Source organism: Gadus macrocephalus, chromosome 3 (assembly GCF_031168955.1).
Source record: "Gadus macrocephalus chromosome 3, ASM3116895v1".
NCBI lineage: Eukaryota > Metazoa > Chordata > Actinopteri > Gadiformes > Gadidae > Gadus > Gadus macrocephalus.
In genome coordinates this window covers 9,980,442-9,994,312 of record NC_082384.1, presented here as the reverse complement: position 1 = coordinate 9,994,312, position 13,871 = coordinate 9,980,442, and the positions used below count along the sequence as shown (strand labels likewise).

At 42.5% G+C, this 13,871-nt stretch overlaps 3 protein-coding genes across 5 annotated transcripts; 1 reads left to right on the top strand and 2 right to left on the bottom strand.

Annotated features, from left to right (window-relative positions):
• The first annotated feature begins 470 nt into the window (after positions 1–470).
• On the top strand, positions 471–3,736 carry LOC132453670 (collagen alpha-1(X) chain-like). The gene is made up of 15 exons (XM_060046636.1): positions 471–540; positions 626–721; positions 1,264–1,404; positions 1,509–1,538; positions 1,784–1,879; positions 1,970–1,999; positions 2,102–2,122; positions 2,228–2,254; positions 2,355–2,381; positions 2,498–2,536; positions 2,630–2,656; positions 2,735–2,773; positions 2,895–2,936; positions 3,027–3,426; positions 3,520–3,736. The coding sequence occupies exons 1-14, from the start codon at positions 490–492 to the stop codon at positions 3,078–3,080; spliced, it is 720 nt and encodes a 239-aa protein (XP_059902619.1). The 5' UTR covers positions 471–489; the 3' UTR covers positions 3,081–3,426; positions 3,520–3,736.
• odam (odontogenic, ameloblast associated) lies at positions 3,669–6,522 on the bottom strand. Of its 2 annotated transcripts, none has more exons than XM_060046634.1 (10): positions 6,411–6,522; positions 6,214–6,307; positions 6,077–6,112; positions 5,922–5,975; positions 5,455–5,727; positions 5,135–5,194; positions 4,867–5,016; positions 4,185–4,217; positions 3,988–4,071; positions 3,669–3,869 (listed from the first exon to the last, which is right to left on the bottom strand). In XM_060046634.1, exons 2-10 carry the CDS (start codon positions 6,271–6,273, stop codon positions 3,834–3,836), a joined length of 786 nt encoding a protein of 261 aa, XP_059902617.1. In that variant the 5' UTR covers positions 6,274–6,307; positions 6,411–6,522; the 3' UTR covers positions 3,669–3,833. The 2 variants fall into 2 exon arrangements, with proteins under 2 accessions (XP_059902617.1, XP_059902618.1); XM_060046635.1 differs by having other exon boundaries at positions 4,185–4,214.
• A 1,109-nt stretch (positions 6,523–7,631) lies between these two features.
• LOC132453668 (spidroin-2-like) lies at positions 7,632–10,566 on the bottom strand. Of its 2 annotated transcripts, XM_060046633.1 has the most exons (9): positions 10,419–10,566; positions 10,177–10,231; positions 9,852–9,869; positions 9,451–9,762; positions 9,046–9,144; positions 8,491–8,544; positions 8,082–8,120; positions 7,956–7,997; positions 7,632–7,862 (listed from the first exon to the last, which is right to left on the bottom strand). In XM_060046633.1, exons 2-9 carry the CDS (start codon positions 10,219–10,221, stop codon positions 7,797–7,799), a joined length of 675 nt encoding a protein of 224 aa, XP_059902616.1. In that variant the 5' UTR covers positions 10,222–10,231; positions 10,419–10,566; the 3' UTR covers positions 7,632–7,796. The 2 variants fall into 2 exon arrangements, with proteins under 2 accessions (XP_059902616.1, XP_059902615.1); XM_060046632.1 differs by lacking the exon at positions 9,852–9,869 and having other exon boundaries at positions 10,159–10,231; positions 10,419–10,565.
• Between the last annotated feature and the right edge of the window lie 3,305 nt (positions 10,567–13,871).

Sequence of the window (13,871 nt, the reverse complement as noted above, 5' to 3'; positions counted from 1 at the left end):
TGGCGAGATTGGTGTGTGTTGCAATGCCTAATGACTATAGGTGTATGGATATGGATGTATATATATAAGTGTCCACACCACCAGTACAACACTCAGAAACTGCTGTTGTGCAGGTAGGTGTGAATTGCAGATGTGCTTTTGTGCTTCTACTACTATTCCAAATGTTGTCATTAACCAGACTCTTTTATCCGAAACGTCTTGCAGAATTGTGTTTGATGTCATTTAGGAGCAGGTGGGGTTAGGACAGCTGGCACAGGGACGCCAATACGTAGACTACAGACGTTAAAGTTCGAACCTAGAATCTGAGAGTCCAACACCCTAACCAATAGACTATCCTGCTTCTAATATTGAGCTTCTATGTTAATCTGCTGAAGAGAACCATCAGAAACACAGCCTTTTCTTGGAGCAGATCAAACGGTTGATCTTTGAAAATAAAAACCCTGATAAATAAATGACCCTTTTTCTATACACAGGGGCTATTGATCAGCTATGAAGTTCCTGTGTATTTTCGCCGTTCTTCTGTCCGTTGTGGCCGCTCGTGTGAGTATAACAGGGCATATGTACCTGCATGCATTGGCCGTGGCCAACAATGTGGCCATAGTTTAATAGAATACATTGTCTCCAGCCTGATCCAAGACGGCCATGGCGAAGAGGTGGACCGTTCCCTAGAGGACCTGGAGGGCCTCGATGGGAACCCAACTTCCCAGGCAGACCCACAGGGGTAAGGATGGAGTTCAACCCCTCCCAAGCTCTGGCCTTCAGTGGTTTGCTTAAGGGGCCACCTGGGGCGGCATGTGCCCCCAACCAAGTGCCACGCCTAATCAATCTGACCGTGGATATGATTTGAACTTCCACATGTGTCCTTTCTCAGATTAGCAACATTTGTAACAACAGTGCAATCTTTTTTTTGATAATAGAATGCGTTCATTTTTATTATTACACTTTGTGTGCACCTTGCTGCAATGTGAGTTGAGTGTCCACGTAGCTCTTTTAGTTGCTGATTCGCAGTAACTTTGCTAAGGACACGCACCAATGTTTCTAGGAACCTTTGACTGTAAATGCCATCGCCCTAGACACATTACGGTCTGAACCTCAACACTTCAGAGGGCGCGGAACGCCTGACAGTCATGCGCGACGACCGCGTTCTCGGTTTGCGCCAGCTAGCGGCGTTCTCACCAGCGACTTAGCCACTGCTTGGCTTTCCAGCATCATCCTAATATGGTTTTGTTTTGAAACTGACGCATGAAAATGTGTTTCACCCAGCCGGGAAAGTTGCCACCTGGGCATCCAGGCAGACCCTCTCACGGAGCAGGGCATGGATGTTCCCAGACGACCACAGTGGGAGCACCTGCCTCGGACCCTCAGACCACTGGGTCTCCTCCAGTGTCTTCCAGGGGTGACAAGGTGCTGTGTCTAGTTGATATCTCAGTGATTTAAGTCTGAATGGCTTTTTAGTGTCAATTGTGAGGATTTTTGTTTCATCTTAATTCTTTTACTCTTTCAAACAGAGTGGAGCGGATGGGAAGCCACTTGTTCAGGTGGGAGAAACATTAGCCACTACCTCGCCAACCCAATCTGTAAGAACTGTGGTTTAGCATAGCCTGGGTTAGCATAGCAGTAAGCAATCGTGGAACAAACAAAAATAATGCGCTTGTTCTTCTCTAACCAAAGTCTGCTGATTTGGGGCCTGCTGTCACTTAGACCACCGGCAGCCAGAGACCGGCCAGAGAATGTGATATAGTTCAATCCCCATTGGTTTATGTCTGTCCATTCTGCTCTCTAGCCTGGTAGGGCCCCAGTGCCTGGCCCAGGGGCCGCGGACATGGACCTGCTGGAGGGCTTTCTAATGGGCGGGACCCCTCTGGAGCCGGGTCAGCTGGTGGGTTATTGTTCAGTGGTCTTCTGATCCATCGGAACGCTGTGTTTGAAGACCTAAATATTTAATGTAAAAACATGTTTATTGTTTTAGGAGAAACAAAAGTTCATCCCCATATTCAAGGTGGGTGCATTGTACAGTAATTGATGGACAATATAACTGTTTTTTATCAATTGTATTTGCGATAACATTTTTAACTTTTACTTTTATTTGGTCATACTACAGGCTGACAATGTCTCATTTGAGGTAATATTATGTTTTTTAATCATATATTTACATCATGACAAATAAGCTATATATATTTTAAAACATATCTATATGTATCACAAATTATGTGAATTTTCTTTTCAGAATGTCACTGGTCTTCACTTGAAAGAGGTAAACATTAATATGTTTTCTTCTTGACAAATAGTTTATAAACCACTGTTTGTAAAACAAGGACTTACAATATATTCATTCTTGAAATTGGTTATTTCAGGGGGAGAATATATACCTACTACCAAAGGTATTTCATTCATTTTATAATATGATTTTGTGATCACTAAGGCATTTATATAAAATGCCTATGATAGCACATATATAATTGTGCTATTAGCCCATAAACTATTTAATTAATTTCAGGATGAAAAACAACCACCCATGCCAAAGGAATCAAAGATGGTATTTATTTCTTCCAATATATGTTAGTTACCCTAGAAGCCATTATGTGTTTATCCTGAACAGTTTCGATTTTAAACTCTTTTCCTCCAACAGAATGGGCTCCCTGCACCTGCGAGCATGGTATAGATTTTTTTTTAAATTGTATATTATTGGTCAATTATTTGATGGATTTTAAACTGACAAATACCTAATTTACAGTATGGAACGTATGGAATGCCATACCAACGAAGGCCTCAGGTAGTTAACCTCTATTTGTTTGTCATTTAAAAACCGAAATCCTAATAAGAATGTTTGTTTTGCAATATATTGTTCTTTAGCGAATAATGCAGTGATGTATTGTGTGTTCCCCTGACTTTAGCCATATTTGAAGGTTGTCCTCAATCCCACTGCAACTGCAACGGTAATTTAAGTAAAACAATTCGGAAAATGGCCTGACTAATGACAATCTCGTTTGGGTATTATATTATAATCATTATTTTTCTTCTTAAAGAACCGGATATCCGTTGAATATGGGATTTACATTCCAGTGAGTACCAATATTTGACTGTATAATTTATTTGTATGTCTCAGAATACATACTGTCCAAAATATAAGGTTTTTGATACTGCAATTAATGCCATTTCACCCTTCATTGTTGTCCCCTCCAAACCACTCTTACACACAGGTCTAAATGGGTAAGTAAATATCACTTCACTGGAGATTGGATTGTCCTTGATTTCCAACAAATGGGGTTTTAGGAAGCCTTTTCCTCGCAATTATACATAATCCAAGAGAAAAAGGTGAGACACATGCTTGGGACTCGACTATTATTGTTCTCATGAAATCAGATTCATTTTCAGAATGAAGCAAACAGAGAGAAGATAGCACAGCTAATCTGACTTGGCTATAAGGTAAAGTTATTTTGATTAATATAATTACACTGATACCATGCATCATCATGTATCATCGAGCTAATTATCTCTCTTGTTCCCCAAACCTTGCAGGGAGAAGTCAACACTGGTCCTTCTCAAAATGCTGAAATGGAAATGATGTGCATTCATTTCAGCTGGAGCGTCTTGTGTCGAATGATTACTGATATAATTATGTCCTTTTGTTTGCTTGCATGGTGACTTTGATCAAATTAAAAAAGTCCTTCAGCGTTTACAAAGTTCTTTATTTACCAACTTTCAATACAGTGCAGACTTCTGAAGAAGGCAGTACAAAGTTTCACCTCATACCATTTCAGGTTCTTTTTTGCATAGCTGTTCCAGACACTATGGCCGTGCACATACAGTATAACCTTTCCTCAACTATCTTTTTATGGCTCAAACAGGAAAGGGAAGTTTGAGTGTCCCTGTTGAAATATAAAAGAAAGCTTGTGTTAGTATTGACGACTGATGGTCCATAGAATGTTTGGTACAAATAAAAGCATACTTGGAGGGGACTTTTACTGTGAAAATCACAGTTCTTACCTCATCGATACCAGGCCCGACCGCGTCGCCGCGGTTTTCAGGAGGAGACGTAAACGTCTCCTTCTGAGTCATGACCTGCCGTGTCTGTTGATGACATCATAGTTACGCTTCTATATAATCATACTCACAATGAAATGAGAATGAAAACCATGGTATATAATCAGACAAATCCTTCCTCTACCTGCAACATCACTCACCTTGTCTACTGGTGCGTTTGGCTGGAAAGACTGCTGAAAATGGTAGAAATATAGGATGTTTAACGACACAAAAACGACAGCAAAATGAAATTTCCTACCGATGGTGACTTTGAAAGATTGCAGAAAATCCTCATGGAGGCCAGAGCAAGACACTCCTACACTACACTTTGGAATTTGAGCATCCAAATAGATTGATCTATTGTAATTAAACTCTAGACTCAAGTCAAAGTCAGCACTATCCAACCCAGTTCTATTACCCTGTACTTTATGTGGATCACACTTTCTCTCTGTTACATAACTCAAGGACATCAGCCAATCCCAATTCATGCTCAAAGTAGCTGGTGTTTAACATCTGATGCACACTTTTCTTCAGGAGGTGTTCAAGATTCTGCTCTCCTTTGAAGGGTGACTGACCCCTAATATCACTTCATCCAATTCTCTGGGAAACACAAGAAGTCTGCTACTTCCTTCTAAAATACGTCTCCAGAGTTGTCAAGCGTGATAAGGGTTCTGACAACGTTTGAGCCCGCCCCTCGCACATGCTCCTGTGGTCCCCAATGTGTCTGTGGTTTCTGAAACCTATCACCACTGCTGAGGTTGCGTGTTTTTGACTGTGTAGGCGGAAGTTCTGAGCCTGCAGCTAAAATCCCCTGTAAGACGCTCCAAACCAACATGTCCACACCTGCAGGGGGAGCTGTGGTTTCTGCGTTGTTCGGTCCAGGGGGGTCTGTTGGTTCGGCTGGTTCAACTGGTTCACCTGGCCCTGGTTGGGCTGCATCACCATGGGGTTCCTCTGGGGGTAGCCGAAGGGGGTCAGGTAGTAAGGGTAGCCCTGCGGAAACGGTTAGTTAGAAGGATTTAGAAGTGAGATAGATCTCATGGGGGCAGGGGATGTTGACAGGATTTTTACAGGATTTTTACAGGATTTTTACAGGATTTTTCCTCCTTACCTGCATGTTCGGTTGTTGTTGGGGATATCCATACACAGGGTACTGGAACTGTGGGGTCATCTACGGATGATCATAAACATACCAAAGCACACACACAAACACACAAACACACACACACACACACACACACACACACACACACACTCACACATATTGAGGCCAAGGCACGAACACACGTGCAAACCAAGACACACACACAAACAAACAAATTGAATTACACATGTATGAATACACACAGCTTAAAAATGCACTCCCAGCCACACTCATTGGTGGAGTAGTCACATGAACACCAGGTGTACAACACAACCACAGACACCTACCTGCACTGGGTTCTGCGGCTGTTGGGGCCCTGAGGGGGCGTTGGGGGCCAGGGGCCCGAGCTGGTCCTGCTGGTTGTTGGGGAGGTACACTGGGTTCAGCGGCTGGCTGCCCTGGTTGGGAGGGTACACAAACTGCTGCTGGGTGCCCTGGTTGGGGTACATGAACTGGGGGCCGAAGGGGCTCCCAATCTGAGGGTTGAGGTTGACCACCTGGGGGGTGTACATCAATTCTGGCTGCTGCTGGAAGACGTAGGGGGGAAGCATGGGAGATCCCTGGAGGAGACGGACCAGAACAATGAGTAAACATTCAGTTTTGCCGCTCTATGTGGCTGCCATCACAAAGGCTTTTGCGCTATTCATTGTTTCGGGTAAATGTAACATAGGTATAAGGTTAGCAAGCGCCATTATCTAACTTATGAATAAGGCAAGACCCGTTGGTAACTGAATTTATGACTTTGGATCGTTACCTGCATTTGAGTTTGTCCCAGGGTCGCCAGAGTCAGCCCATTGAATCTCAGGATCTAAAAACGTGTGTGAAAGAGCAATGTTGTTGTTGTATTGTTGTTTTATGTCTTAAATTAGAGAAACAGCCCATAAAGATGAGACATCATAGTAACGTTACCTCATTGCTGTTGCTTGCAAGGATTCCTATCCTCATCTATGAAATATCATGAGAGGCACATTACTGACCATTTCTTAAAGACAGAGAGCTGTATTTATTAAACACCTTATGAACGACACAGAGAAGAGGTTACTTACTGGGAGAGACAGACTGGTACCCAGCAGGCAAACCAGCACGAGAGTAGTCTGCAGCATCATGTTGCTTCAATAACAGCGTTAGGAGCACCTGTAGCTTGAATCACAAAAACATTGTTTCACATGTGAGATGGAATCATCGCCTTTTAAAGTAATTTTTCCAAATATTATAACACAGTAGTTGCATGCAATGCACTTACCTTTTTTGAGTTCCCTGCTCTGTAGCTGAGTGACTGCTTGACTGTTATCCTGTTTCAATTCTGTCCATATCTGCTGTTGGAGCCTGACTGTTATAGTCTGGGCGAAACATGGTGCGGTCAACAGGACAGACGCGCATCACAGCAGCAGACTCTGCCAGGTCAGACAAGACGTGCATCACTGCAGTAGACTCTGCCCGGTCAGACAGTGACGCCATGAGATGGCCGGCTATGTTATTATGTGGATGTCATTGTCTGCAAAATTCAAGACATGGTGAGTTTTAGGTCTTTACGATTAAGCTGAAAACTTATGTCTCAATTAACAATGTTTGTTTCTTATGCCTTCTTGTTACAGGGTTAGGGGTTGTGATTCAGGTTGAAATTCAGGTTGTGGTTTATGTTCTTCACAGCCACTAAAAAGTGCACAAAATAACTGAAAACAAAAGTCGCAATTGAAATTGGACATTTTGAAAGGTTTGCTCTCAACTTGTTCAGTAGTCATATGATGGTTCACCTGAGCCTTGGTTAAGGCTCCTGCCGGTGACCTCGAGCCAAGCTAATCTTTCCTTAACAGCAACGATAGTGACAAACTACAATTATATTTGAACATATCGTTTTATCTATGCAAGTTTTATTTGTATCTAACTATAAAGTATTCAAAGTTAGTGTTTTTAACAAAAAAGTGTTTAGTATCGTCATTAATATTCGAACCATCACAAAGAAGCTAGATATATTTTTTGATGAGCTGTGATGTGATGCGCAGAGGAATGTGTAGTCAGATAATTGTTCTCTAGGTGGCGCCATTGGTACATTATAGATTAGTGGGTCTCATTTCACGACTTCATTTAATTGGCACAATGTGTTAATATATTTATCGACACACTTATGTATATTATATAATGGTAAGTATGTATGTATATATATATATATATATATATATATATATATATATATATATATATATATACATTGGCACAATGTGTTAATATATTTATCGACACACTTATGTATATTATATAATGGTAAGTATGTATGTATATGTATATATATATATATATACATATGTATCTATATATATGTATATATTTATGTACTATTATATATATATATATATATATATATATATATATAAATAATACGTTTGTTACACATACAAAGGTACATAGGCCTATAGTAAAATCGTTGACAAACAAAACAGTATTCATGATGATGATTAGTTCAATTTATTCATAGAAAATTGCTTTAGAAACATCACTCATTTGATTCAATATTCTTTCTGGATGTTTTAGATAGTCCAAAAACATGGTGCATGCATAAGGTCACTTTATTTTAAGCCTTTATTTCAAGCCAATTATAGCCATTATGTCTCCAGTTTATTAAAACATTATTTTAGTTGTTCTCCTTGTGGACGTCACAGGGAATGGCTGTTGTTTGCATCTCAGGTGGAGTCTGAATCTGTGACAGAAAATTTAGAAAAATAGCGTTTAATTCATAAATGATTATACTGCTGTACGAATCAAAATATATATCGGAAAACGGGAGGCCTACCTGAGTTTCCATTGCAGTATTCCGCTGTTTCATGATTTGACGCTATTGAAAGAAATGTCATAATTAAATGTGTTCTTTTGATAGGAGTTCATTTTACACATTCACTCATATTCTAACTGACTTTACCTTGAAACGTTGAGGCAAAGCACCCCCTGCTGGTACACCCTGTTTTTACAGTCAAAGAGTGTTTAGTTACCATGTAATACAGACCATGTTTGTTACAGTAACACATGCTCACACACACGTGAGCATACACACACAGACACACACAAACACACACACACACACACACACACACACATACACACACACACACACACACACACACACACACACACACACACACACACACACACACACACACACACACACACACACACACACACACACACACACAAACACACGTGGCCTCAGCAAATTATTCCTTTTGTCGACTTCTATAAATCAACCACTGATAATACTGCAAAGGGAATTTACTTAATATAAGAGTTGATCATTTGTTGGTTTTCATCCAACAGATGTCCCATACCATTACCTGTTGTTGAAGGGGGTTGAATCCTGCCATTTGAGGAACGCCCATATAAGGAACCTATCCATAAAACAGAATATTGTATTATCATTCCATTGAGACCGACCAAGGTATTGCCTTAATCAACAGATATATTTGAATAACTGTCTATGAATGATACTAACAGCATTACTGATGGTACTAACTAAGTTGAATACAGGCATTACTCAATATATGCATGCATACAGCAATAACTAACAGCATTACCTTAAACATTGTGGCAGACTAACAGAGTTACCTTAATTTATAAATGAAACATGTATTGTGGTATACTAATGGTGTTACCTTAAACTCTTTAAATTACACATGAATTGTGGTATGCTAATAGAGTTACCTTTAACTCTATAAATGACACAAGAATTGTAGTATACGAACAGCGCTACCTTTAACTCTATAAATGACACTTAAATTATGGTATACTAACAGAGCTACCTTTAACTCTATAAATGACACATGAATTGTAGCATACGAACAGCGTTACCTTAAACTCTATAAATGACACATGAATTATGGTATACTAACAGTGTTGGCTGCAGGGACGGGGAAAACATTGGAGACACCAACGGGTGAGGGAGGAAGGGCCAGGGGTTGATAGGCGTAGGCAGGAGCCCCTTGAACAAACTGTCAAAAGGAAATTAAATCTGAGATCATTACACGACATCACTACACAACGTTTAATGTTGGCATCGGCACTTTTGGTGTCTTGATTTGTTCGAGGTCTGTCCATGAGGTCTTGGTTATGTGTGCCTCAGGGGTGGTTCATGTGATTATGCTGTTATCCCTTGATCAGTGAGCGCTTTTGAAAACAATCTCTTTTTTGAATATGCTGGTTTTGAAAAATAGTTTTTTGTGACCATCACTTTTTGGGGGAAGGCTTGTTTCTGAAAGAGATTGGTGCAGAACCATACCAGGTTCTGATGGACCTACCTGGGCCACTGGCTGGCCAGCAAAACCAGCACCTGCTCCTCCCATCATACCGGGAGCGAAGCCTCCTCCTCCCATCATACCGGGAGCGAAGCCTCCTCCTCCCATCATACCAGGAGCGAAGCCTCCTCCTCCCATCATCCCGGGAGCGAAGCCTCCTCCTCCCATCATACCAGGAGCGAAGCCTCCTACTCCCACCATCCCGGGAGCGAACCCTCCTCCTCCCATCATCCCGGGAGCGAAGCCTCCTCCTCCCATCATGGCGGGGTTAGCTCCGTTCATCATCCCGTTCATAGCCATCATCCTCATCAGCTTCTGTGGTCAGGACCAGCCAGGTTATTTTCTATCTCACTGGAAAGTTACAGCAGAATGCTCGTTTTGTGTTCATTTGTTTGAGTTTTTACCTTGCTGCCTGCGTCGACCTAAAGAATGAAACACGAAAAGATAAAGAAACAAATTTATTCAAATTTACTCCCATTCATAGAAAAACAAGAGATATTGACAGACAGAAAAATACATAGACAAAGAGAATGAGAGAGAGGGTGTATGCGTGTGTGTTTGTCTGTCTGTGTCTGTGTGTGTGTGTGTGTGTGTGTGTGTGTGTGTGTGTGTGTGTGTGTGTGTGTGCGTGCGTGCGTGCGTGCGTGCGTGCGTGTGTGCGTGCGTGCCGGCTTGTGTGTGTGTGTGTTTGTAAGAGAGAGATAGAAGGACAAACAGACAGATCCTCACATTACAAATGGCGGCTGCCAACGTCATAAGAAGAAGATGCTTCATGATCCTCGGTCTGAAATTGTTGCCAAAAGTCAGAAGAAAAAATGAATCACAGCCTAGAACATGTGTTGGTTAATATTGTTTCAATATGAGATACAGTGTCTACATCTGACAGAATGTATCATTCACATCCATGTACTTTGTTTACACTTGTTAATCACAGAATACATCCTGTAAATCACCAATGCTGCGTTACATACCAAGGAGTTACAACGATGCCTGGACTCCACGTTCAGCTGCACTAGGGTGGGCGGCTCATCCATAGAGACACCTTATATCGCTGGGAGAGATCGTTGGGAGCCAATTAGAGACGCACATTCTGTCACTTATGGGTCATTCAGGCCTGAAATAGCTTTTCTTTTTTTCAAAGGATACTTCGATAATACCAACACAATATGAGTTCTATTTTTAAAGATATTTTCAGCCTAGATAGCCACCAGGCTAACACCGTTTGCTGGTAACAACACTGTGATTCAGCGATGTGGGGATAGTTAGTCAACAGCCCAGAGACAAAGAGTGTGGAACACCAAATCCTGTGGACAGTGGTTACAACGCAAACCACAGATGATGTGGAACGGTGGGACATCACTCACCTTCCATCATTAAAGTTATTAGCTGCGGTTAAAGTCTACCTACCGTGTGATGGGCTGCATAACTCACCTACCTGGATATGTTTTGCTTATTTGCACATCTCTTTCCCTAAAAGCCACTTTGAATTCTGCTGTTATATGTACTTTTCTATCGTACAGAAAACTACAAATGCAGTGCTAATGCAGTACTAAACTACTTTTTGTTGCTAGTCCCATTACTATTATGACTGCCTCACCTCTGAATCCCTTTGAACAGAAACCCAGTCTGCTAAATTACTGAATGTCATGTAAACCCTGGATTTGAAAGCAGGCAAGGCAAGGCAAATTTATTGATAGAGCACTTTTCATACACAAGGCAGACTCAAAGTGCTTCACATATGAACATTGTCATACAATAAAATAAGTAAAAGAAAACATATGCAAAAAATGAGTAAAACAGATAGAAAATAAAGGCAAGGAAAAAAAAAAAAGCATTTTAGAAAGTGCATTGTATTTAAGTCCAGATCTATAGTCTCTCTGTGGTACCCACGTCGGGACTCCAACCCGACCTTAAGGAACAACAGAACCGGAAACTGTGCTTCCGGATCTGTTGAGATCATTCATAACTGCTGGTATGGTACAGTTCTGTTGTAGATTCTATAAAGATTATTTCAGATTTATGCACTGAAAAATTGACAAATGAGTACGTGTTCAGTTCACATTTCAGATTGGATGACACAAGAAAGATTCACATCTGAGCTCCCAGACCGCCTGAGGTTGTGTGTGGAGTTATATATGGGCCTTGTGGTTGAGCCACACTGTAAAGTCTGCTCTACCAGACGTCTGCTCCAACAGACGTCTTTCATCTGAGGAATGTATGTGATATAATGTTGTACAGGGTTGCATAGATGACTTGGTCTTGTCACAAGAACCTGATTGTTCAATTGGCTCTAAAGGCCTCACATCGGGATTGACTTGAATTTAATGTATCACAATGAAACATTCCCCTCTCAGTAAATTTAAAATGTAGAAATGTTATAGTGCATTTAAAAATAGCCTGATTAGTGTAGTAAGAGGCTTTACTTGAAATGAATGTCAACAAAGTCACAATCCCCTTTCCCATCTAGGTCTACATGAAATAAGGGAATGCTAAGGCTTGTACATCAAAATGCATCATTTGTTTGGGGATACTCAGCATAAATATATCATTAGGCTAACAAAGATATGTTTTGCCGTGTGTAGCAGGAGAAACACTGTGTCAGTTCCAAACACAAAAATACAATCCCCCAATGACAAATCATTTCCTCTTTAATTACGAAACAACTACCAAAAACACATAACTACCACGACAGTAACAAACATTGCCGTGCTCTTATGCTTCCAAAATGGGGGCATCAATGTGATGTGATGTCAAGATGGGCGACCCCTATAGCCAGCACGTCTTAGTAAATAGTATTTTTCGAATAGTGTCTTTGATATCGGCATTTAATTGATTCTAATAAGTAATAAAGTACTATAATAAAGTAAAGTGATCAGAAATTAAAAACGTTATGGGCAACACATGGCTGCCTTATTGGATGTGTTCTCTGGTTGAGCCGTGTCCTTTTCACCGTGTGGTGGCTAGCGTCCCGCGGTGTTATGGTATGTAGAGTCGTCGTCTGGGATGTGTTTGGCCCGGCTTGCGCCCTGCTGACAGCGTGAACCACCCCACCACATCCCGGCAGGTAAACACCCTCTCAGGGCGTCTGGAGCTTTGCATTAATTACATGCTGCCTGCCGTGCGGTTTCCAACACAAGTCCTCCTATAGCAGTTAGCTCTGGTGACAAATGCCTCTGTCTCGCCTTCTCCAAATATAACTTCAGATGTCTCAATATGTTGGGTACTGTGTGTTGTGTGTGTGTGTGTGTGTGTGTGTGTGTGTGTGTGTGTGTGTGTGTGTGTGTGTGTGTGTGTGTGTGTGTGTGTGTGTGTGTGTGTGTGTGTGTGTGTGTGTGTGTGTGTGTTCCCACACTGTCATTTCTGTTAAGTGGCTTTTGTCCTGTTTTTCTTTATGGTTGTTTGTTACTATGTGTGTTGACCCAGATGGTGGCCTATAATTGAGTGATCTATATCACCGTGGATTTCATGGGTCTGTAGTAGAAGATTAGATCGATTTGAGGCTACAACTTTCGGACCAAATAGGACCAAGTATTACCCAAGTACAAACTTCATGTTCTGTTACCAATGCTGAATCACACCTCAATGGCCGAAATACAAGTTATCTCTGTCTGTTAACAGTGATATTCCCAGGCCTTTTGTACACAGCCTCTATTAAATAGTATGATGGGACACGAAAACGCAATTTCATTTATAGACATGTTTTATTGGTTTATCATCACAGTGTTGATTCATATCACAAAACACATAAAATCACTCAACAATCAGGGCACCTACAGGAAGCAATCATCAGATGTCTGAGTGAATGCTGGTCTCAGACGGACATCTGCTCCTCTGTGTCCATCCCAGAGGACTCCTCCTCCGCCGGCCCCGTCGGACTCGCCGTCGCCCCCATCCTGGCCAGCGCCAGCATCCTCCCGCGGTTGGCCGCCACCGAGCGCCTGGCCCTGGCCCGGCCCGCCGCCACGCTCCCCACTGCCCCCCTCAACACCGGCCCCTGCTGCAGCTGGCTCTGGAGAATCTGGTTCTGCGGGTTCAATGGCACCAGCTGGAGCTGCTGGCCCTGGAGAAACATGGGCCCCCGGGGGCCCCCGTGCTGGGACAGCACTGTGTACAGGGGGGCCCCTCCGACGCCGGCAGCACCCGCCTGGACAACCCCACCCTGGGACTGGGGTATCAGATTCACAGCTTGCGGCCCCAGGAAGAAGCCCCCTGCGCCCTGCTGGAAAGGCCCGAAGGGGACCAGCTGCTGCTGCTGCCGAACGGGGCCCTGGGGGCCCTGGGGGGCCAGGGCATTCCCGAAGGGCTGGATGAAGAAGGACCCCCCCACCGGAACCAGCTGATACGCCGGGTTGATGAGTGGCTGCAAGCCGTTCTGAGGAAGGCCAGCGCCGTTCGGAGGAATGCCGGCCGCAACGCCACCGCCT

Bases quoted from the DNA above. Each gene is read 5' to 3' on its own strand.
- LOC132453668 (XM_060046633.1), bottom strand. From the start codon at position 10,221: ATGAAGCATCTTCTTCTTATGACGTTGGCAGCCGCCATTTGTAAT. The intron at 8,121-8,490 runs GTAATGGTATGG...CTGTAAAAACAG, and splicing joins TCAACCCCCTTCAACAACAG to GGTGTACCAGCAGGGGGTGC. The intron at 7,863-7,955 runs GTAGGCCTCCCG...TTTCTGTCACAG, and splicing joins ATACTGCAATGGAAACTCAG to ATTCAGACTCCACCTGAGAT.
- LOC132453670 (XM_060046636.1), top strand. From the start codon at position 490: ATGAAGTTCCTGTGTATTTTCGCCGTTCTTCTGTCCGTTGTGGCCGCT. The intron at 2,000-2,101 runs GTGGGTGCATTG...GTCATACTACAG, and splicing joins AGTTCATCCCCATATTCAAG to GCTGACAATGTCTCATTTGA. The intron at 2,123-2,227 runs GTAATATTATGT...TTTTCTTTTCAG, and splicing joins CTGACAATGTCTCATTTGAG to AATGTCACTGGTCTTCACTT.
- odam (XM_060046634.1), bottom strand. From the start codon at position 6,273: ATGATGCTGCAGACTACTCTCGTGCTGGTTTGCCTGCTGGGTACCAGT. The intron at 5,976-6,076 runs GTAACGTTACTA...ACACGTTTTTAG, and splicing joins TTGCAAGCAACAGCAATGAG to ATCCTGAGATTCAATGGGCT. The intron at 5,728-5,921 runs GTAACGATCCAA...CGTCTCCTCCAG, and splicing joins TGGGACAAACTCAAATGCAG to GGATCTCCCATGCTTCCCCC.